Source organism: Pongo pygmaeus, chromosome 15 (assembly GCF_028885625.2).
Source record: "Pongo pygmaeus isolate AG05252 chromosome 15, NHGRI_mPonPyg2-v2.0_pri, whole genome shotgun sequence".
Classification (NCBI taxonomy): Eukaryota; Metazoa; Chordata; class Mammalia; order Primates; family Hominidae; genus Pongo; species Pongo pygmaeus.
This window is the reverse complement of record NC_072388.2, coordinates 92,551,502-92,576,253: the sequence shown is the minus strand read 5'-3', so window position 1 is coordinate 92,576,253 and position 24,752 is coordinate 92,551,502. Positions and strand designations below refer to the sequence as shown.

General features: G+C 37.6%; 1 protein-coding gene across 1 annotated transcript in view; it reads right to left on the bottom strand.

Annotated features, from left to right (window-relative positions):
* The window catches only part of UNC79 (unc-79 homolog, NALCN channel complex subunit), a 279,575-nt gene that overhangs the window by 169,717 nt on the left and 85,106 nt on the right, over positions 1–24,752 (bottom strand). The window contains exons 8-13 of the mRNA XM_054447451.2: positions 16,706–16,770; positions 12,237–12,325; positions 11,557–11,597; positions 8,279–8,307; positions 2,651–2,880; positions 42–213 (exon numbers count right to left, since the gene is read on the bottom strand). Of these exons, the coding sequence (XP_054303426.2) occupies positions 42–213; positions 2,651–2,880; positions 8,279–8,307; positions 11,557–11,597; positions 12,237–12,325; positions 16,706–16,770 (626 nt within the window). The remainder of the gene's footprint in view (positions 1–41; positions 214–2,650; positions 2,881–8,278; positions 8,308–11,556; positions 11,598–12,236; positions 12,326–16,705; positions 16,771–24,752) is intronic.

Here is a 24,752-nt window from a genome sequence, read left to right as displayed (position 1 = left end):
AGAAATAAGAAAGTGGAGAATAGTTAACTTATTTTTCTTACTAAGAACCATATTCCGAATTGACTGAGCAGCCTCTGATCATGTTTATCATCGTCCTTGTTATCAAAGTCAGCATTATCCAGGGAATGGTGGGAAGAGGAGAGGCCCAGCTGCCGCCGCCGGTTCAACTCATATTCTCGCTGCTCAGCATGGAACTCGGCTTCTTTCAACAAGCTGCCAAAGAGCAGTGTGATTTCAAGTTAGACTGTGAAAAAACACATTCTAGATCATGACCCATTCAAAGGAAGTACCTCACGAGTACTCAAGCATCCTGGATTGCCTTTCTTTAAATTGAGTACTGTGTTACTGAGTTCCTGAGTACTGTGCATCCTGAGTTACTCCAGGATGCCTCATTCTATTTTCTTACTATTTTATACTCCATTCCCATTTCAAAGATGAACAGACTGAGGCACAAAGAGGCTAGTTCCTCCAATCAATTAGCATCAGGCAGAACTGATCCCTTCTGACTTCTGGTTCACCAACCATCCCACTATAAGTCAATGCTTCCTCTATACTTATCATGAAACTGTGCAGACAGCAAATGCATGATACAAGGAAAGATTGAGGAGCTTGTACCCAAATGGAAAAATATTCACCATTTGGTATTCAAAGACACGAAAGTGAAACAGTGAAAATTATTTTTTCCATTTGCTAAACAAGTTCCAATTTTAAAAAACAACACTCAGTATTGGTAAGTTTTATACATGGTGTTGGCATTGTAAATCCATACACATGCTTTGAAAAGCAACTTGGTAATGTATTAAGAGCCATGTAAATATTCATACCCTTTGAACCAAGGTGCTTGATATCTGGTCATCTACCATAAGAAAATAAAAAATATAGGTACAGCACTATGTACAAAAATATTTCTCAAAGCATTACTTATAAAAGTAAAAAACCGGAAGCAGTCTAAATATGTAATGATAGAGAAAAGTAAGTTATCGCTAGATTAATATTATATATCCACTACAAATGATAAATATGGAAACTATGCAACGACGTGGAGAAGAGCTAATAGTGTAATGTTATTTCAAAAAGAATTGTGGATACACTGTGATTACGGTTACAGAAATGAAACATACATTTGAATAAAATCAGAACATAAGCAACACTGATGATGATGGTGATAACAGTATGGCTGAGTGTTTTTATTTCTTTTCAAACTTTCCATAATGTTCGATTTGACAAACATTAATTGTATTTCTACTACGTGTCAGCCACTGGGATAAGAGAAACAGAAAAGACTTGGCCTCTATCCTTTAACACTTAAATTCTAATATTTTTTTTTATAATATTTTTTTGAAACGGAGTCTTGCTCTGTCTCCCAGGTTGGAGTGCAGTGGCGCAATCGCAGCTCACTGCCACCTCCGCCTCCCGGGTTCAAGCGATTCTCCTGCCTCAGCCTCCTGAGTAGCTGGGATTACGGGCAGGCGCCAACACGCCCAGCTAATTTTTGTATATTTAGTACAGACGGGGTTTCACCATGTTGGTCAGGCTGGTCTCGAAATCCTGACCCCGTGATCCACCCGCCTAGGTCTCTCAAAGTGCTGGGATTACAGGCGCGAGCCACTGCGCCCGGCCATATTATTTCTTTAATTAAAAAAAAAAAAAAAAAATCTTGCCTGGAGCCAGACACGATGGCTCACGCCTGTAATCCCAGCACTTTGGGAGGCCGAGGCGGGTGGATCATCTGAGGTCAGGAGTTCGAGACCAGCCTGGCCAACATGGTGAAACCCCGTCTCTACTAAAAATACAAAAATTAGCCGGGCGTGGGGGCGCGCACCTGTAATCCCAGCTACTCAGGAGGCTGAGGCAGGAGAATCGCTTGAACCCAGGAGGCGTAGGTTGCAGTGAGCCGAGATCGCGCCACTGCACTCCAGCCTGGGCGACAGAGCAAGACTCTGTCTCAAAACAAAACAAAATAAAACAAAAACAAGCAAACAAAAAATCTTGCCTCGATGAGTATCAGACAAAAAGAGAGGAAGCGTAGAAGTTATTTCAATTGCTTTTTTTTTTTTTTTTTTGGTCATGTGATAGAAGAAGAAAAACCCAGTAGCCTGCAGGACCTGTCCCTGCTGTCCCTGTCTGACTCCACAGGGTCGTGGTTTATCCCAGTATGGAATTACCTGGAGTTGTCCTGCACCTGTTTCCTGTGCAGGTAATTCGCCCTTGTTGCCTTCCCCGCCTCCTGTGACTGGCTAATGCTGCTGTCAGTCAAGCCAGGCCTAGTCACACGCTTCACTCTGATTGGCCCCTTCACCTAGTTCCCCTAACGACCTCTCCTCAATGCTATTACTGAGCTCACCAAACCGTACCACAATGACGTGCTTATGTTTTTCTAGTCCTACATGGGTAACTTAAGGGCAGAGACTATATTTTATTCCCTCCTGCCTCCCAAGTGCCCAGCATAGTGCGTGGCACATAACTGGCATCCGTAAAAATATTCATTGAATTCATGAATTAAGATAGCATCATTACAACACTGTGGGAAGGTGAGCATCTGGGCTAAGGGCATTTGAGGTTGCATTAAATATGCACATCTCAGTGTGCGGAGGTTAGCTCAAAGCAAGGCGGAGTTGTCAGAGGCAGCTACTAAGAAACTGTGTGTTACCTGATCACGGCCTCCACGGCGCAGACCAGCTCCTCAGCGCCGCATTCCCGCGTGTTGATAGGCGGAGGAGAGGTCTGATAGAGGTGAGTCTCCGCAGCGGCCCCCACTTCATTACTGTGATGATTTGAGTGGCACCTCTTGCAGTACCGAACAGGCCTGTTTCCGTGACGACCGCAGCACCCTGCTGAGAAGCAGGTGACAACTGCTCTTCTAACGTGGGAACTGCAGTTCTAGAAGCCAAGAAAGTGAAATCAATTAAAATTGACCACCGAGGTAAACTTGGCTAAGAATCAGAATAAATGAAAACTTAAGGGGCCACTCGAAGTGACAACACATTCAAGGGCCACTAGTTTCCAAAGCGCAGGTTATTCTCCCACTAGCTAGATTTCAGTCATAGTTAATAAAGGCGAGGAGTGTTCTCTCTTCCTGTGAGTAGTAGAAATGCTCTAAATATCAGTGGCACTGTGTTGGGAAGCCCTGTGTAAAGTTACCTCGACCATGGAGGGAGCGAGGAGGAGGACACTTTCTGGATTATTTCAAGTTAACATTCCAAGAGTTTTTCAGCGGAAATATAAAGAAAAAAACAGAACCATGGATCAGAGAGTGCAACATCACAGCACATCAGGGAAGAAAAGAAATGATGTTAACTCCCGGAATAAACTCTTTCAAAATTATTTTATCCACCTGAAAGAGTAGATTTCCGCTACAGCTCCTCTGTCCTTGTTGCATTCAAGGACAGGTAGATGCTGCATTCAAAGACAGAGACTGTGCTGTGCCAAGGTGATGGCCTCAAGCCAGGCCTTCCCGTGCCCACCGGCACTCCGTGAAGACCACAGGGACGTACACAGCCAGAACCCTTCGTAGAGTCAGCATTGACATCAACCGCAGGAAGGGAACCGCAAATGAAGTGATGGGAACGAGAAAAGTGGTGGAGCGTAAGACATTTCCAAGTTCAGGGGTGCTACTGTTCAAGCTGCCCTGGCGGGAGGCAGAGGAGTGAGGCAGCACCCACATGAAGCTATTGGAGACGTGCCCCAAGCCTATGAGAGATGCGACCACCACAGTCAATGTCTCTTTCAATAGTGCTTGTGAAGATGTGAAACACCCCCAAGGGGGCGTTAGACTCTAAGCCTTTATGAACTCAGAGCTTGTGAGAGGAGGGAGATAAAAGAATGAATTAATCTGTCTTCACCTAGAATTTAAAGGGAAAATATTGAGCTCAGGACAGTCTTTCTAGCCAGCATAGGATTCTCAAGGTAAGAAAAAGTTTCAAGGCAAACATCAAATCCAGGGCCCTATCAGGAAAATGTAGTCTCAGTAGGAAAAAAATGATAACAAGGGCTCGAATATAAAACCCTTTGTTAAGAACTCAGAATTTAATATGGTATGCAATAGACTCTTTTAGATAGACAAAAAAAAAAAAAAAATTGAAAAGCCGGGGGGGGGGGTGCCTTCTAAGGATCTTAAGGGCATACCTCAGCATCCTCTTCATTCAACAATAAGGGTTCTAAGAATCTTAAAGTCATCGTTCCCAGAAGCTTTATAGAGAGCATAAGGTGTAGAAGGACTTATCCCAAAGAGGTTTGTGCATTTGACTCACGTTTAATGAAGCAGGTTTATAAACTGAGACATAAAAGCCCACGTTTTTAATGGAATTATACCATTGTAGATTGAAAGGGACAGAGACAGCCCAAAAAAGAAGATGTTTTGGGATTTCCAAACCTCTGTAAGCTAAAAATAGGCTGATAAAACTATTTAGCTGTAAATGACAGGCTACTTTTTATGAGAAGGAAAAGATGGGTGTCTCCCAGAGGGTGGGGCCTAGAGCCAAAGAGACCAGCTCCCAGGAAGCAGGACTGGCACCTAACTAAGGAACAAGTGACATGTGCCCTGTGACTTTCAGAATTTCTAAGGACTCCAGATACTCCATCAAAAATTTAGCAGCATAAAACAGCAACATTTAATTATGTTCATAGACTCTGTGGATCAGAGATTCGGACATGACTACCTTCCTCTCATTTCCTCACTTTTTACATGAGTCTCTACTGCAGTAATCCTACCCCTGTATCACTATTGCATGTTAGCTGTGCAGGATGCAGGTAACATCTCTTTCATTCACAAGTATTCAAAGCAAGAGGAAGAATACTTAAGGAACCAAGCCCAAAAAGCCTCGTCTACACCTGAACTTGATTTTGATGAGACGATCTTGAACCTCCAGCCAGGATTTTGCAAGTGGAAAGAATGTAAATCATCTGTGACCAGAGGCAGGTTCTCCACACTCCTTCCAACAAGAAGTCAAGGATAGTTTCCCTCCCCTTGAATCTGGATGGGCTTGCAGCTGCTTCAACCAATAGAGCATGACAGAAATGATGCTTATAAATGGACATGCAGCTTCCACTTGCTGCCTTGAGATGTTCTCTCTTCAGAAACTTCCTCATTAGGATACTCCTCCCAGATCTCTGCCAGGATGCCATGAGACAGCCAAGCCACAGGGAGAGACCATGTTTAAGTCTTGAGTCAACGGCACTGGCTTAGCCTAGTCTTCAAGTCACCCCATCCCAGAACTCAAACGTATGATCTAGAAACCTCTAGATAATTAAAACCCTCAGCTATTCAAGTCTTCCCAGATGAAGCCCCAAACATCATCAAACAGAGACAAGCTATCTCCATCATGCCCTGTCCGAATCTCTGATCCACAGAGTCTATGAACATAATTAAATGTTGCTGTTTTATGCTGCTAAATTTTGAGCAATTTCTTATGGAGTATCTGGATACACTGCATATGATAATATCTGGAATACCAACTAAAAGTCAACCTGCTTTATTACCACATGCCATCAATTCTAAACAATGTCAGCAATAAAATACATTTCCAAAAAAATAATCTTCAGTTGATCGAAGTTCTAAATAATTGCTAGGATTCCTACTAAGTTTTGATAATATATTTGAAAGGCCTCAACTCATGTGGATTCAGCTCATTGATTTCCAAAGTAAACTAGAAAGGCTTCCCTTAGATGGAGATTCAGCTGGACTGTTTTCAAATGTTCACTCCAACCACTTTGCTTCACTGCTTTGAATTTTAAACACATAGAAATAACTCCAAGTGGTCTCACAAAATCACAGAATTGAAATAATCAAGGTCTGTCTCTTCATCTTTCCAATCACGATGCTATCATTGCTTATTTCAAATATACCATTCAGGGAATATGCAGTACAAAGAGGTAGAATACAAACTACCCAGGGCAAGCTCAAACAATTCTGAACTGTTATGAACTTAATGGAAGTTCTCCAAATTAACGTCTGTGTAAAACACAATGTTTATTAAAGGATAAGCAATAAAAATGTGCTAATTTGAAGCTTGTTACTAAAAATAACTATCTCATATAAAGAGAGAAGTGTTAAAAATGATCTACCCTGGGTGTCAAATATGTTACATATGTCCCCAGAGCCAAAACATGCTGATTTAGAAAATAGAACTATTTGAAATCCTAGTCCCTCAAGCTTAGAAACAATTCTCAAAGTAAGAATGGCCTCAGGATAAAGATCAAAGGAAGATATGGTCTATCACTCTCAGATCCTTTGTTAAGGCTTCAGAAAGTTATAAGGCGATGTCTAATTGAGCTTCTCAGCTATAACAGGGCTTCTAATAATTTTAAGGGCACACTGAAACGCCCAAAGTATAGGAAGGACTGCCTCAAAAATCATTATAGATGTGGCTTTGGGGGCACAGGACCCCAATGAGATTCACTGAAAATCCACAACGTTTTTAAGAAAGTCATACTAGCAAAAGCACCACCAGCTAAAACTAAAGTAAACAGACGCAGTTCTAAATGAAAAGAGGTCTATGGGACCCTAACTCTTACATGCAGGAAGCAGATTAAGAAAGTTACTCAGCTGCAACATGGACCATTTCTTATTGAAAAGAAAAGATGTCTCAGAGAGTGGAGCCAAGAGCTCAGGAGGACAAGAACAGATTAGGGAACTATTTCTAGGAAACAAAACCAGATTGTAATCAAGGCACGTATGCTATTCCTGGAGACAGAGGAACTGTTGATGTGTTTGTGGCTGGAGCTGCTATAGACCAATGACTGCTATCTGCTTTCCCTTCCTCTTTTTGAACAGAAGCTTATTGCTATGATCCTGTCCCTGTCTCAACATTGTGCCTTGGGTGCAGAGAGGGAAGATAACTTTCCTTCTTAGTTCACAGGACTCTGAATCAAGAGAATCAGTTACCAAGAAGTTTAATCAGTGACATATCACATGCAGATCACAAGATACTAGACTTTAAGCCTGAAGCCATAAATGAACAAGACTTGTGGAGGTCATATAAAATGGTGAGCATATTTTGCATATGGAAAGAAGGTAAATAATTATGTCCAAAGGATGGATTGTGGTAGATTAAATGTGACCACAAAATTCTTGCCAATCCTTCAATAACCATAAAGATCCTATTTCTCCACTCTTTGAATCTGGGTCGGCCTTGGAACTTGCTTTGACCTGTTGAATGCTACAGAAATGATGCTGTGTGACTTCTGAGAGGCCTTGAGTGAGTGAGGCTCTCTCACTCTCTCAGAAGACTGCCACCTGTGAACAAGTCCAGCCTAGCCCCTGGACGATGAGACATCACGTGGAAAGAGAGGCCCAGACACCCCACCCATCTCACCATTCCAGCCATCCCAGTTGAGCCCCAGATATGGGAGTGAGACCATCTGGGGCCAGCCAATTCCAGCTTACCCACCAACTGACTGCAAATACATGAGTGAGCCTAGAGTAATTTATCAAAAGAACTGCTTGGCTGAGCTGAGCATAGGACAAATTGCCAATCCACAGAATTGTGATTAAATAATTGGTTGCCATATGAGACACTATATTTTCAGATGGTTTGTTATGCATCCATAGATAACTGAGACAGCCCTCCAATATACCCACTCACAATCAACATCCCAAAAAGTTTAAATGACATGTGCAAGGTCCACATAGGTAGGAGGGAACAGAACTGGCCAGAGTCCAAGAATCTCAACCAACTAGTCAAAAGTTCTTTTTTATGACAGCATACTGCCTCCTCTTACTCTTTTCAATTATTAAAACAAGAAGAGAAGATGGAGGTGGTTTAGAGAAACTATTATTAAAAAAAACTAAAGGAAATATTAAAGGAAGAATCTTTAGCTACATGTATTGTTCAACTTACACATAAATACTTTCCATATACAGTCAGTCTGGGTATGTTTTTCACACATACAAATTGGACTATTTGCACTCCACTTCAAAACAATAGAGATTTCTAGCATACAAGATATATCCTTAACTAAAGTTAAGTACCATAAATTTCAGTATAATTCAAACCTTTTTCTAATTGGACTCCTATCCCAGAATTACACATAGGCTTTTATTGCAAATTACTGAACAAAAGTATTGTGCATAAGATGGGTGAGCAAAAGCAGAAATGGAAATAGAGACCATTTGGATGTAGCAATCTTGCATGCTAAATTATTTCCTTTCCCCCTCCACAAATACAATGGCATGCACATACTGGAAACCACGGTGCAGAAATGAGGCAGATGTCAATAAATGAATTTACATACAAACACAATAAATCATGCCCCAACCACACAAATGGTTTGCTCTTACCTTTTTCTGACATATAGCAGATATTTCAGCTGTAAGGGGAAGGCACACAAAATATCAACAAAGAAAGAGAGCCCGTCTAATTTTTATTTAATTAATTAATTTATTTTTTGAGACAGTGTCTCACTCTGTCAGTCAGGCTGGAGTGCAATGGCACCATCGTAGCCCACCGCAGCCTCTTGAACGCCTTGGCTCAAGTGATCCTCCTGACTCGCCTTCTAAGCAGCTAGGACAACAGGTGTGGGCCTCCATGCCCAGCTAATTTTTTTTTTTTTTGTAGACATGAGGTCTTACTATGTTTCTCAGGCTGTTCTTCAACTCCTGGCCAGAAGCGACCCTCCTGCCTTGACCTCCCTCCCAAAAGGCTAGGATTACAGGTGTGAGCCACCATGCCAGGTCTAGAGCCCATTTTAAATAAGGGCAGCCACGAAGGGCGAATTTTTTAAATCTTAGTAACATGACCTCCGGACTTGGCCCAAACAGATTTTCACTTGTCTCATAAATTATCGTCTACTTTTATTGGCTTCTAGTTTCCTCAGAATCATGAAATAGATCTCTTTTCATCTAGTGGTGTATGTTTAGTGAGGTTAAAAACACCTGTACACTGCTACTCTTACAAGTAATTTAATCTTTTCAGACATGACTTACAAATCAAATCTTGTTAAAGCCAAACAACTTTAATCTTATTTCCCCATTTTACAGAGGACAAAACTGAGAACCACTGTGGTTAGGTAAATTCTTCAAGGTCACACAAGCTATCAATGGTAGGGGCAGACCTTGAGTTCAAGTCTCCAAATTCCCCATTTACTGTTCTTTCCATTATACTATGACACTGGGTTGATGTGATATATTTACAGCATCACCATCGGATTATTTGCAATATCAAAACTGTAGAAAAAATTACTAACTTGGACTACCTAGATTTAAATTACCAATTTATATCACTCTTAACGTGTGTGTGTAAAACCAGCTGTAGGGTTATTTAAGAGAAAGCAATTTTCAAACCCACAGGTAGACCAGTTGGAGCAAGACTGTCAAATTACTGTCTACATACGGGATGGACCTTAATGAATGGATAAGAATTCTTTTTAGTGGGCACATCAATTATTTCCATGAAAACTGATGCTGGAGAGCATTTGAAAATAAATTTTCCAAGAATTGGCTAATATGTACTCTGAAATAGTATGTACTCAAAAAATGAACTAACACCTTATTTATAGTATAGTCTATGTTACAATTTATTTAAAAGATCAAAGGTAAATGTCTCCCAAACTCTGTCTGGTAATCTTAAACTAGTGGATGAAAAAGCAATAAAATTTACAACTCATGTTTAAAAACTGGTTTGGTATAATTAATGGTTATTTGACAGTTTGATATCCTAGAATTTATCTTAAATCATCTGAGGTTAGTGTCACATGTCTAGATAAGTAATGAAAAGTTATTGCCAATATTCCTCTAAAGATGAATATCACTGGAGATGACAACCAGAACTCAGCAACATATTTAAAAAGGATTTTATAACTTCTATTTTATAACTCGACTATGGCTTTTAGCTCAGAGCACTGGATGATCACTAATTAAGCAGCCTAATTTAAAGGGAAAAAAGTTACATTTACCCATATAAGCCCAAATCTTTTTACAGGTTTTTTGTTGTTGTTGTTTTGGTTTTTGTTTTTTCTTTTTTTTTTTTTGAGATGGAGTCTCGCTCTGTCGCCCAGGCTGGAGTGCAGTGGGGCGATCTCGGCTCACTGCCAGCTCCGCCTCCCGGGTTCACGCCTTTCTCCTGCCTCAGCCTCCCGAGTAGCTGAGACTACAGGTGCCCGCCACCATGCCCGGCTAATTTTTTGTATTTTTAGTAGTGACGGGGTTTCACCGTGTTAGCCAGGATGGTCTTGATTTCCTGACCTTGTGATCCGCCCACCTCGGCCTCCCAAAGTGCTGGGATTACAGGCGTGAGCCACCGTGCCCGGCCTGTTTTTGTTTTTTTTAAGACAAGGTCTTTCTCTGTCGCCTAGGCTGGAGTGCAGTGGCATGATCACGGCTCACTGCAGCCTCAACCTCCTAGGCTTAAATGATCCTCCCACATCAGACTCTCAAGTAGCTGGGACTACAGGCACGTGCCACCATGCCTGGCTAAATTGTTTTTTCTCTCCCGCCCTCCTAAATGTTTTGTTTGTTTCTTTGTATTTTTAGTACAGACAGAGTTTCACCATGTTGCCCAGGTCGGTCTCAAACTCCTAGGCTCAAGCCATCAGCACGCCTCCACTTCCCAAAGTACTGGGATTACAGGCATGAGCCATTGCGCCTGACCTACAGATATTTTTATGTAAATTTTCAAAATGTGCCTTTGAAGGATATAAAGGCTGATATTATTGCTCCATTTTACAAGCGATTCTCCTGCCTCAGCCTCCTGAGTAGCTGGGATTACAGGCAGGTGCCACCATGCCTGGCTAATTTTTTATATTTTTAGTAGAGACGGGGTTTCACAATGTTAGCTAGGATGGGAATCCATTTATTTTCTACATCTGAAGTCATACACCATCGAGTTCTTCCTGTGCCCCGATCTCTACTCAAACTTAGTATGCCTGCAGCTCTTTCCACCTTTCATCTTTCCTCTGTGTTTGTCAGTACTTTTCCTTGTCATTTTAGCCTCCAATGACGTGGCTGGAATAGCTGCTTCTCCCGTATGTGGAGAAATGCTCTGTCTGGGACCTATCAACTTATAGGGCATAGCTTTGAGAACTCTGACAAACTACAAGAAGCATTGCAATCTTGTCTTTCCACTGAGATGGGTTAGATATACTTTATCCCCATTTTACTGATGAGGAAACTGAGCCTCAGAGACATTCAATGATTTCCCCCCCACGATATGGTACTAGTAATAGTAGCAGGGAAAAGGCCAATTATTCATTTCTCTCCCAGCTGGTGTTCCTTATTCTTTTTCTTCTCCTTAATAAGACTCGGTGCAGCAACTTATCACTGACAACACCTGTTACAGATACAGAAGATCCCTGAAGACATAATTTGGCAGGGCTTTAGTCGTATGGAATCCTAATTCCAATATCTACCCTTAATTTTGGTAGGGATGATACTACTTCCCTCATTATTAAATGTGTGGGTACATTATAAGCAAGGCATTGATATTATGCTTCATATCAATGAATATTCATACAATACTTTGGTGACTGTCTTTGTAAAATAAAATAGTACAAAAGGAGATAAAGCAACTATGTCATTAGTCATGATTACTCATTATTCATCCTTTCCTAAGTAAACCATACCTTGTGGCAGAAGAACATCAATCAGCCACTCACTGTGGTCCCTATTGAAAAAAACAAAATTCATTTTTGAGCTTCATTGAAATGTTCTCCCTCCACATGAATGTTTATAAGCTGCACACTATTGCTGAAAGGCTTTTAATAGAAAGGAAGTATAATTAAGAGCATTATCATAATAAATTCTTAAAATGTCTAATGCATTCCAGCTAAATTATAAATTATAGGCACTTCATCATATTCAGTTATCTTTAAATGATACTTTCCAGATGCTAATTAAGCCAACCAAAATACTGCATGATCTGTACAAAGCTGAGTGTGATTCTGTGAAACAAACAAGCAAAAAGAACCCATATAATTTGTATGTCATGTTTGGAAACCACAGTTTTCTTTTACATCTGTTTTTCTCTGTGGCCTTTTTAACAGGGTTACTCCAAAATTGGAGCTGATTTATTAAATGGAATTGCCTTCTTCTCATGTCACATAGAGAGAAATATTGCAACTTTTCAAAGCTGTAATGTTCCCAATGAAAGTTTGCTATATGTTAAGTATCAGAATAATTAACCTTTAAAAATCAGAGAGGCTAGTGAGAAACTTTAGCAATGTAACTAATTTAAGTCCAAATGATTTTTCTTATCTTCTTATTGTTGTCCTATTTCCTTTTCTTTAAGAACCCTTATACCTACCCTGCAATCCTCTCGCTGCATTCTTCACAGAGATACAACGGGGGTGGTTTATCACCCAATGCTACTGACAGGGAAGGGTCTATACACATCTGAAACACATGAAAAGACAGAATGAACTCTCCTGTTCCTGGGTATCACATTCCCTATATTCTAAGCACAAAGGCTTCAATAATGACAGATTTTCCACAAGCAAGGTGGAATAAATATTTTTAGTAAAACCCTTTTTACCGATAAATGTTTCTCCCTGCACTAGCTGATGAGTCCACCCTGAGGATTTAAATGTGGCTGCCGTGGTTTTTCATTCCTCCTGTTAACTTGCAATTCAAGTAATAAATAGTGTCAAGAAATTCACTCTCATTCCACAAAGATCCAAAATATCATCTTGTTCAATTGCTGCTCAAATTGGCGGTATATTACTCACACTAATTCCTTCTTTAAAGTGGTAAACAACAGTAGTGTGTCATTAGGAAAAGGAAAATGTATTATTAAGATTTCAGAATCATAACTGATACCAAAATGCTAGTGGTAGAGAACTTTGCTTCTTAAGGCATACCTTATTCAAAAAAGTTGGCATTAAATCTAACATTGAGTGGTTCACTTCTCTTACTCTGGAATCTTAGTTCTGTATCAATCATCCAACCTTTCTTTTTCATGTATTTTTTTTTTTTTTTTCCTACACATGACCTATAATTTGTTTGCCCTTGCTGGGACTGGTTGATACAGCTGGGTTTCACCAACCTAAGCACAGAGATGCAAAGTGTTAATTTCACAGTTGATCATCAGAATATTTCAGTATCTGGATCTTTTAAATCAAATGAACAAAAAGTCTAGATAACTAACTGCATTTTGTACTTTGCATAAATTTAAATTTCTATAATTTACCAAAGCCATTTTGAATTCTGTTTCACAAATTTGAAGGGGGGAAATCACCTAAACTTATAACCCAAACAGCCTGTAATTCAAAGTGAAAACGCAGACATTTCAATGATTGAGGAATCTAGTTAGAATTGCTCAATTTACCATCAACATTTGTAAACTATATATTCCCTGATGACAAAGGCTCAGAGTGAAAATTTTCCTCACATAAGTTTCATGCTTCCTTAGATGTAATGAGTAACTACTTTGGGGTGTGTTAAATCAGAGATTGGCAAACGTTTTTTGTAAATATTTTAGGCTTTGTGGGCCATAGTCTCTATCACAACTACTCAATTCTGCTGTTGGAGCATGAAAGCAGCCATAGACAATAAATATGTAAGAAAATTAACATAGCTGTGTTCTAATAAAACTTTATTTCCAAAAACTGGCAGCAGGCCAGATTTGGCTCTGGGCCGCAGTTTGCCAGAACCTGCCTTAGATAATTATCTGAGCTTCAAAGTATTTCATAAAGTGGACTTCAAGTAGAACCAAGTAAAACCAAAAGCAGAGTTTGATATCATAAAATTTAAGTTCCAACATATTTTCATATTTAATCCTATTACAACTCTTGGCTTTTGCCTAAAAAGTACTTTTTTGCAGCCTATTAAAACAAAAATAGATAATATTTTTCTATTTGGTATACCATTCTTGCTTAGCAGTACGGCTCACTATCACAGAGCTATTAGGCTTTTGGTGGGGATTAATGGATTTTCCCCAAATCTTTCCCATGCCCCCCATGTGGGGCTCCTCTTACATATAAGTTATTCTACCCGTTTTTAGTGAGTCATTGACACCTCTCCCAGGTAAAGATACTTTTTCATTCCACTCAAAAGGAGAAGCTCCTAGGATGCTAAAACTATAAACAATCACTAGAGATTAGCTAGTCAACCTCTGACTTTTTAAATAACTTACTTAGCATGACCTATCAGATCTGTAGTTGGTCTAGTGAGTTTTGTTTGAGTCTGAACAGGTTGGTTTACATCCACACTAATGTGTTCATATCTGTGTGTCACATTAATAAGTGGATTTTTTTTGTTTATAAATATGACATATGCCCAATGTAGACGCTTTGGAAAACTGAGAAAGGGAAAAAAGAAAATTCAATTAACACATTAACCCTCCACCTTGATGCAATCCATAGTAACACTCTGATAAGTATTACTGATTGTTTTTTACCATGAATATATGTAACCTTTAAACTTTTTAAAACTTTTAAACATCATACGATAAAATTGCATAACTTTATGCTTAACATTATTTTGTAAGCATTTGGATGTTGGATACCCTTGATTTGCATGTCATGTGGTGATGATGTGGATTGGGCGGACTCACACTGAAAAGGAAGAGCAATACTGAGCCAGACCTATTGTAGTGCAAAAACGGCCCCAGAACAGGAAGCCTTAATGAGAATGCTACCTTTCTGCAAAGTGTAGAATGAAAATAGAAAAGGAGGGTCTTTAAGGAAACTGGAGTTCAGAAAGTAAGATTTGGGGGATATGAAAATGTCTTGGGACTAGAAAGAGGTGGTGTTGGCAAACATTGTAAATACACTAAATGCCACTGAATTATTCACTTTAAAATAATTCATTGTTTATTATGTGAATTTTGCCTCTATTTTTAAAAAATGACAGAAAGTGGATGGTTTGTGACCTATCATGGCTGACTCGCTTCAGGAAGAAAAGTGAGGCCAACTCAGTGGAATGGACTGGGCTGTTTGCCTAGAAAAGAAGTAGAAAATCTAATTCATGATGCTGTGAGTAGGAGGCCAGAAAGCATTACTAACCAGGATATCAGAGGACTCCTGAGAATGCAGCCTGACATAAAATCAAGGAAAAATAACTGCAGAAACCAGACAGAAAGGATCCCCTTCCTATTGATGTCTGGGTGACCCAAAAGAAGGAGCTATAACTTAGGCAGGAGGAAGAAAAAAGGATAATAAGAAGGAACCATGAAAGTCTCATCATTGTGAAAAATCGAGCTGAACTATATGAACAAACTATGAATTCACATGTGAGTAGCTCAAAATATCCTCACTCCAAAGAAGAGCACCTCTGAACCCCAAATGTCTATTGAAGGTCAATAATGGGGTGCACACAGTAGAATGGGAGGGGCCTACACTTCCATTGTGTGGGTCATCATTACCTGCTATTTTTTTGAGATGGAGTCTTGCTCTGTTGCCCAAGCTGGAGTGAAGTGGCGCAATCTCGTCTCACTGCAACCTCCACCTCCCTGGTTCAAGCAGTTCCCCTACCTCAGCCTCCCCGAGTAGCTGGGATTACAGGCGCACACTACCACGCCCGGCTAATTTTTATGGTACTTTTAGTAGAGACAGGGTTTCACCATGTTGGCCAGACTGGGCTCAAACTCCTGACCTCAGGCAATCCACCCACCTCGGCCTCTGAAAGTGCTGGGATTACAGGCTTGAGCCACCACACCCAGCCAGTCACCTGCTCTTAATATCAATCCATTCAATTTGCCTTCAACAAAAGCAGAGATTAAAAATAATAACACAAGGCCATCCTTTGTTAGTATAATGTATCTAGATGACAGTGCTATTACTGGCACTCCTCTGCCAGTTTTGGTTCATGAAACACATTTTTGGTTTCTTTTATATTTATTGGATCTCATTTCACCTTTCCTACTTTGTTTCTATAAAGAGATGGTGTTAGTTTTCTATTAGTATTTGGTTTCTACAGGCTATCTATAAAACAAAAGAAGCAAACCCGCAGGACACCTGGTTCTCCAAAGTAACTGTGAACTCTGATAACTTCAGGTAACTCCTACTCCTCCTAATATAAAAATTATACCTTGCAAATCCAGACACAGATTCATCCAGCCAAATATTTTATATCCAATAAATATAACACAAATAATTTTCTTAAAAGGTGTGATTATTTTTCTTCACATTCAACTTTCAAGATTCAGGGTTATAATAGGACAGAACCAGTTTGGTGCGGTAGAAGGACAATAAGGTTAGGAGTCCAGATACCTGGTTCTGTCTCCAGTTCTGTTCTAACTGGCAACCTTAGGAAAATGACTTGACTCTGTAAACCACTGTTTCCTTACCTTTAATGTAACTTTCCATGTATATGCTGTCCAGATACCTTTCAGTCATTTCAGTTAAGTCATATTTGTAATATGAGCTAAAAATTAACAATTTTATCTTTTTGTCCTACCACTCCTGAATTTGCATAAGCACACGTGATTTGTAGCATACACATGAAAACAGAGAGAAAATACATTTCCCTGAGTTCATTAGCTGAAATAGAAACCAGTTAAGGACCATGTAAGCATTTTACTAGGATCTTTCTGATAATTAGCTCAGTGCTACATAGCACTTGGCTAGGAACACATAGCCAAAACTGCAGACAATGCTATCCATTGCTCTCTCTTGACCAGTCTGCCAAAGTACAATCAGATTGAATATGGAGGTACTTGGAATTACTACAGAGCACATGCCTCTGCTTTACAGAGAAGGATGCAATCTACTCCACTTCATTCAGCAATTTGACCACTGACAATACAGTATGGCACCAGGTCTAATAAAACAGTACCTTCACAGCTGGTTTGTTAATTGCATTGTGGCATTCAATGTGCTGGCAGTGGATGGGATTCCAAGCTGTAAAGTAAAGCACAGCTGATGAATACTTCTCATTGAAATTATTCATGCCCTAGTAAAAACAGATACTTTACTATTTTCTTTTTTCTAAATAGAACCATCATCAGAAAGCTTTCTAACAGAATCATCCTTTTAATCTATAAAAAATTTAAAAGACAAGCAAAGATATACAACTCCATCCACTTTCCTAGGATAAGAGATAAGCCAATATAAGATGGCATGTACAGTACCACAATGGTATGCCATTAATAAGTTTTCAAAGGTTTTTACAACCATGGTTTCATTTGATCCTCCAACAACTCTGTAGGGTAGGTACAGCAGATTATTAATCGCATTTCATATAAGAATAAATTAAAGTTAGCAAGGTTAAGTAGCTTGATATGGTCACAGAGTTAGTATATGATAAGCTAGGACTAGAATCTATATCTCTTGGTGCTTGACATTCTGCTCTTTTCATGATTGTATATTATGCTAGACATCCTAGATTGTTGGCACCAGTAAGCATTTTAAATTGATAACAACTGAAATGAATAGTAAGGCATCCTCTACCATTCCATTTCCTATCCCATCGCCATCAAACATGGAGACTGGAAAGATAAATTTCTTGCCCAAATGAAATGCATCTCTCTCTTACACGTGACCCACCTACTAAACCTCTGCTAGTCTGCTAATACCCAGTTAAATCTCTGCTAGTCTGCTAATACCCAACTCCTAAGCTCAGTATACACACAGAATGAGGAAAAGAAACAAGTGACCTGTAATAAGTCAGACTGAGAATCAGAACCAGTAGTTATCATCTGGATGATTCTGTAGCCCAAAGCACTTAGCTAACAATATTCCATCATTAAAAACATGTAAGGGGTTTATATGCTTGAAAGTAGGACATTTTTCTAAAGTGTCATATTTTAAACTCATAGGACTATGTTGGCCTATTCTTAATACGTGGGAATTTGCAGATGAGAAGATATTCTTACTTAATTACATATTCAATTATAATTCAAAAATATATATTATTAATGATCTGAGCTAATTTATGTTCCAAACACTTTAGAAAATTTTCTACCTAGGAGCTTCCCAGCTTCAAACTGTCTATCCCATTGTTGGACCATGTATAAGATTATGTGTCTAGTTGGGGATTCATGGAAATATAGTTACCAGAACCACTGAGATTTAAAAATATACGACAGGTGTATTTATTTGAAAAGAAGACAAGAAATACAGACCAGAGACCACTACTATAATAAGATAGTATCATTTTGATCATATTTTTAGAGCACAACAAAGAAGAAATGAATGAGTACATGAACAGATTGATGAAGAAATAATTTGGGTATAGGCACTTCATAACTATGAGATTAGTTTCCCATATATGGTAAAGTCAAGCTGAATATAAAGAGTTGCAACAATTTTCTTGTACAATTAGAGAAACATAGAGGAAAAGGCTGCCTTTAACCAGCACATGAATGGCAAAAACTTGGAACATGTGCTGCATTCTTCTGATCCCAAACTCATGACAGACATCACTAACCCATTACAGCATTCCTTCCTGCTGAGTCCAGAACTGGCCTTAGGATCCTTCTTATCACTGTGCTCCAAGAAGTCACCACTAATCAAAACAAAATTGGCACACAAGATAAAATCTGCTAACCATCTCCAAATCAGTGTATTATGAGAATGTCTGCAGATTGCTTTACAGACGTTCATGACACTTATGGGCAGAATTAATATTCAAAACATATAACAACTGCCATGGCACAGGCAAAACAAATTGAAGTGTGTACCAGCCACAGTACTTAGGGCTCTAAAGACTTCTATTCTGCCAGAAATAAATGCTTTTTTGTGGATAATGGAGATATCCAGGAGGTCCTACTGCTTTAATTTTGCATTCCATTTTTACTGAGTGTTGCTGTGTTAAGAACAGGTTGTAGGACAATCTATTTAAGTTCATAAAAGCCACATTGGATTTAAACTTACTAGAACAGTGATCTTAAGTTTTGCTATGTATCAAAAATCAACTGTCAAGATTTTAAAAATATAATGTCTGGAACCCATGTTAGATCTTCTGAATCAAAATGTTTGAGGATAGAACACAGGTATTTCTAATTGGGGAAAGCACTACAATTGATTTTGATATAAGGACAATCAGCATACCTTATCTTGTGGCAAATATAGTCATAATAGATCACCATTCAAAAATAATAACAAAAAACATAGCATAAAAACACAGCAGACAAGAATTATCCTTTCAAGTATGATAGAAAAATTGGTATTAGACTTGCTTCCCACCATAAACAACTAGAAAACTAAAAAATATATATTTGAAACACTATTTTCAGAAACTGGTCTCCACATAGTACAAGACAGTGATCCTTGAGAGAAGAGAAATAATGCAGTGAGCCCCACAATCACCCTGGCTTTCTTCCTGACAGTAATTTCCAGACCTTGGCCTGAGAAGGGGAAAGATAAGCAGAGTAGTATGGTCTTGTTTTTAGTTGAGGGGACAAAAACTGGAGTTTAGAGAGGCCAGGTGGCTGAAATTTGATGAATAGAGTACGAAGGAAGAGGGAACTATGCAAAGAAAGAGATCCAGAAATCTAAATAGGAGTCCTTTTGAGTCTTTGGCTTTATACTAAGTAAAATGTATGTAAGGTAAAACTCCATGAGGCTGGATAGAGAAAAACTGTGAGGGTTCTGTGAGCTAAACAATTCCTGGAGCTTGTACAGGGCTGGAAGATATTCAAGGTCCAACCAGTCAGAGTAGAGGGAAATCACTAAATACTTGGAGGAATCATAGAAACTTTAGGAGGGTCATATCTTAGTAATAGGGCTAAACTAACATTAGAGAAAAAGTTACTCTAGGCCCACTCTAACAAAACCTAAGAATAAGCCTTGAAATGGTCAGACTAATCCACAAGTAACTTGATTGCCAAAACAAACTTCAACATGCTGTAATGGAAGACAGCAAAATTCAGACACTCAATAATGTAACAATCATGAAATCCAGCATCCAGTCAAAATTATTTGATATTTGAAAAAGGGGTAAAATGTCACTCATAACCAGGGGGAAAGCAGATCAACAGAAACAAACCCAGAAATTGTGGAGATGAAGTAGTTGGCAAAGAAGAACTTTACAATAGTTATCATAAACATTGGCAAAGGCAAGCATGAAGATAGGCATAATGAGGATAGAGATGGGAGATATAATTTAAAAATTAAATGTGACTTTAAAAATCAGAAATACAACTTGAAAAACTCACTGAATGGGCTTAATAAAAGAATAGACAATGCAGAAGAAAATATCAGTGAATTAGGAGACATAACAAAACTACCCAAACTGAAATAATGGAAGAAAAATAGAGATACAGTGAACTGTGGGAAAATTTCAGGCAGTTTTACCTTACATATATTTTACTTAGTATAAAGCCAAATTTTTATGATTGCTCCAAGTACATGTGATTTAAAGCACAAAAGAAATAAAAGGGGGAAATATTTGAAGAGAAAATGGCTAAAAATTTTCAAGTCTGATGAAAACAATCCACAAATCCAAGAAGCTCAATGAATCCTAGGCAAGATAAAAGCAAAGAAAATAACACCAAAATTCATTATAAACAAATTGATGAAAACCAATAAGGAGAAAATCTTAAAAGCAGCCAGGAGGGAAAAAAAAGACACATTACTTACAGGGGAACAAAGATAAGAATGATCGCTGATTTCTCATCAGAAACAATGCAAGCCAGAAGACAATGGAACGACATCTTTAATAGGCTGAAAGAAAAAAACTGTCAACCTAGAATTCTATACGCAGTGAAAATATCCTTCAAAAATGAGTATGAAATAAAGACTATTTGAAGACAAACACAAAATAAGAGAATTCATTTCCAGCTGAGCTCCACTACAAGAAATGTTAAAGGAAGTTGTTCGGGCTAAAGGAAAATGATACCAGATAGTAGCTCAAATTTACACAAAGGCATAAAGTGTGTTGGACATGGTAAGTATGCTGAATAACCACAGAAGGCTTTTTTACTCATATTAATATGTTGTGAAAAGATAGTTGATTATTTAAAACAAAAATAATAATAATGAATAGAGGCCAATAATATATATAGAAGTATGATGTTTGGTAACAATAACAAAAAGGACAGGAGGGGTAAAATTAAAATATAAAAAGGACTTACATTATATGTAAACTGATATATATAATTTGAGGTAGACTGTGAAGTTAAAAGTGCATATTATAAACCCAAGAGCAATTTTTTAAAGGTGGTATAGCTAACAATACAATACAGAAATAAAATGTAACACTAAAAATAATTAATTCAAAAAAGGCAAGATATCAAAAAGAAAAAAAAGGAACAGATGGGACAAATATAAAACAAGTATAACACGATAGGCTTCAGTCATACAAGTGTATCATGATAGGCTTCAATTCATACCAGAAATTACATTAAATGCCAATGGTCTAAACAATAATTTTACTAATGTAAATGGTGTAAAAGGCAAAGATTGTCAAATAGGATTTAAGTTTTTTTTAAAACCCATGACCCAATTATATGCTGCCTGTGAAAAACATATCTAAAATATAAAGGCTCAGATAAGCTAGAAGTAAACAGAAAAATTACACTATGCAATTATGGCATAATTGTTATACCATAATTGAAATTATAAGAAAGCTGGAGTGTCTATATTAACATCAGAGAAGTAGATTTCAGAACAAAGAATATTACTGGAAAAACCAAGGCAATTTTACAATGATGAAAGGATCAATTAACCCAGAAAACATAAAAACCATAAATATTTGTACCCTTAGTAAGGTGAGAGAATTGAAAGAAGCATAACTGAAGTTGTAAGTTTCCATAATCCTCTCCCAGTAACTGATAAAAACAAGCAGACAGAAAATCAGCAAACATATAAGACTTGAAAACACTCTCAAACAACTTAACCTAATGTATAATGTTAGAAATCTCCACTCAACCACTGTGGAATACACATTGTTTTAAAGTACACATGCAACATTTATCAAGATAGGTGTTCTGGTCCATAAACTAAGTCTCAAAAATTTAGATGCAACTACATCATACAGTATATTCTCTGGCCACAATAGAATTAAACTAGAAACCAATAACACAAAAGTATCTGAAAAATTACCAAATATTTACACATTAAAAAGCACACTTCTAAACAATCCATGAATGAAAGACGAAACTTTAGAAAATATCCTGTACTGAAATACAATAAAAGCATAACATATATAATGAATTTCTGGGAAGCAACTAAAGCAATGATTAAATGGAAATTTATAGCTAAAAATTATTATATAAGAAAATATTAAAGATCTAAAATAAAAGGTTTATGCATCTACCTTAAGAAGACAGAAAAAGAACAAAACTCAGTAGGAGGAAGAAAACAATAAAGAAAAGAAATCAATGAAATTGAAATCAGAAAATCAATAGATAAAATCAATAAAATCAAAAACTGGTTCTGTGAAAAGTCCCAAAAAATTGATAAGCCCCAGCATCCTGACGGACAAAAAAAAAAATTGAAAATTCATGAATTACCAGTATCAGGAACAAAAGGTAGAACATTACTACAGATCCTACAGACATGCTAATAAATTTGAAAACTTGGATGAGATGCTCACATTCCTTAAAACACACAAATTAAAACTATAACTCAATAAAAGTTAAAAAAAAACCCATAACTACTAAAATTACATTCACAACATAAAACATTTCCCTCAAAGAAACCCCAAGTCCATATGGCTTCACCAGTAAATTCTATTAATCATTGAAAGAATAAATAATACAAATCTTACATAAACTCTTCCAGAAATTCGAAGAGAAAAAACATTTTCCAACTCATTTTATGAGGTCAGTATTACTCTGTAAATGGAACCAGATGAAGACATCATAATTAAATAAAACTAAAACAATATCTCTCATAAATGTAGGAGCCTGAACACTTAACTTAGAAAATTAAATCTAGCAATATAATACAGCACGGCAAGATGAGTTCATCCCAAGAATGCAAGATTGCATTTCACACACACACACTCTCACATATACATATAGACCAAATGGAAATTCTAGAAGTGAAAAATATAATAGGGGGACAGAATTTGGGGAATGTCGGTCAAAGGCTACAAAACTTTAGAAAGAAAAGATATATAATAACCAAAATTAAAAACATAGTTAGGAGGCTAAAGAATTTGAGAACAGGAAGACATGTCAGAAAAAAGATTCAGTGTGAAGCACAGAAAGATGAAATGGTGGGGGACAGGGAATACAAAAAATAGGCATAAAAGGCATAACATTGCCAAGAAAATCAATGTAATTTACCATATTAACAGAATGAAGGGAAGAAATCATATAATCATCTCAATAGAAAGAGAAAATGCATTTGACCAAAATTGACATTCATGATTAAAGCTCTCAGCAAACTAAGAACAGACAGTAATTTCCTCAATCTGGTAAAAAAAAAAAAAAAAAAATCTATGAAAAACCTACAGTTAACATAATAATTTAATGGTGACAGCCCAAATACTCTCCCCAAAGATTGGGAGAAAGAACAAGGACGTCCACTCTCAGCACTTCTATTCAAGTGGAGATATTAAGCAGTGAAAAAAAAAAGAGAAGGATAGAAAGAAAAAAAAGGGAGAAAGGAAAGAAGGGGAAGAGAGAGAGAAAAGGAAAAGAGGAGAAAAAGAAAGAAAGAGAAAGGAAGGAAGGAAAGAAGGAAGGGAAGGATGGAGAAAGAGAGAGAGGGGTGGAGAGATGGGAGGAAGGAAGGAAGGAAGGAAAAAGAAACGCATACAAATTAGAAAGAAAAAATAAAAATTATTTGCAGAGAGCATAATCGGGTATACAGAAAATCTTAAGAAACTTACAAAAAAACCATAAAAACTAATAAGTGAATTTAGCAAGGTTGCAGAGTGTTCATAGAGTACCAATAAACAAGTAGAATATTAAAATTTTTAAACACTATAATAGCATATAATATCATTTAGGAGCACCTTTAACAAAATATAAGATCTGTACACTAAAAACTAGCAAATATTGCTGAAAGAAATTAAAGAAGACCTAAATAAATGGATAAATATACCATGTTCATGGATGAGAAGACTCAATATTGTTAAGATGTCAATTCTCCCCAAATTAAACTATATAGTCAATGTAGTCTCATTCAAAAATCCAAGCAGAGGTCAGGTGCAATGACTCATACCTGTAATCCCAGCACTTTGGGAGGCTGAGGCAGGCGGATCACGCTGAGGTCAGGAGTTTCAGACCAGCCTGGCTAATATGGTGAAACCCCATCTCTACTAAAAGTACAAAAATTAGCCAGGCATAGTTGCACGTGCCTGTAATCCCAGCCTCTCAGGAGGCTGAGGCAGGAGAATCACTTGAATCGGAGATGCAGAGGTTGCAGTGAGCTGAGATCATGCCACTGCACTCCAGCCTGGGCAACAGAGTAAGACTCCATCCTCAACACCCCCCCCAAAAAAAAAAAAATCCAAGCAGATTGTTTTGTAGAAATTACAAACTGATAGTGAAATTTATATGAAAATGCAAAGGTACTAAAATAGCCCAAAAAATTCTTTAAAATAACAAATCTGGAGTATTTACACTACATAATTTTATGTATTAAAATAGCCCATAAAATTTTTAAAAGAGCAAATCTAGAGGATTTATACTACATGATTCTAAAATACACTATAAAGCTGTAGTAATCAAGATTATGTGATATTGGTGTAAGGATAGACAATGAAACAAAATAGTTTAGAAATAGACACATACATATATGGTTAATTACTATTCAACAAAAGGGTCAAGGTAATTCAATACGGAAAAGATACTCTTTTCAACAAATTGAACTGAAACAACTGGATATCCTTAAAGGAAAAACAAATCCAACCCTTACCTCTCGCTATATACAAAAATTGATTCCAAATAGATCATATACTTAGATGTAAAATCTTAAACTATGTA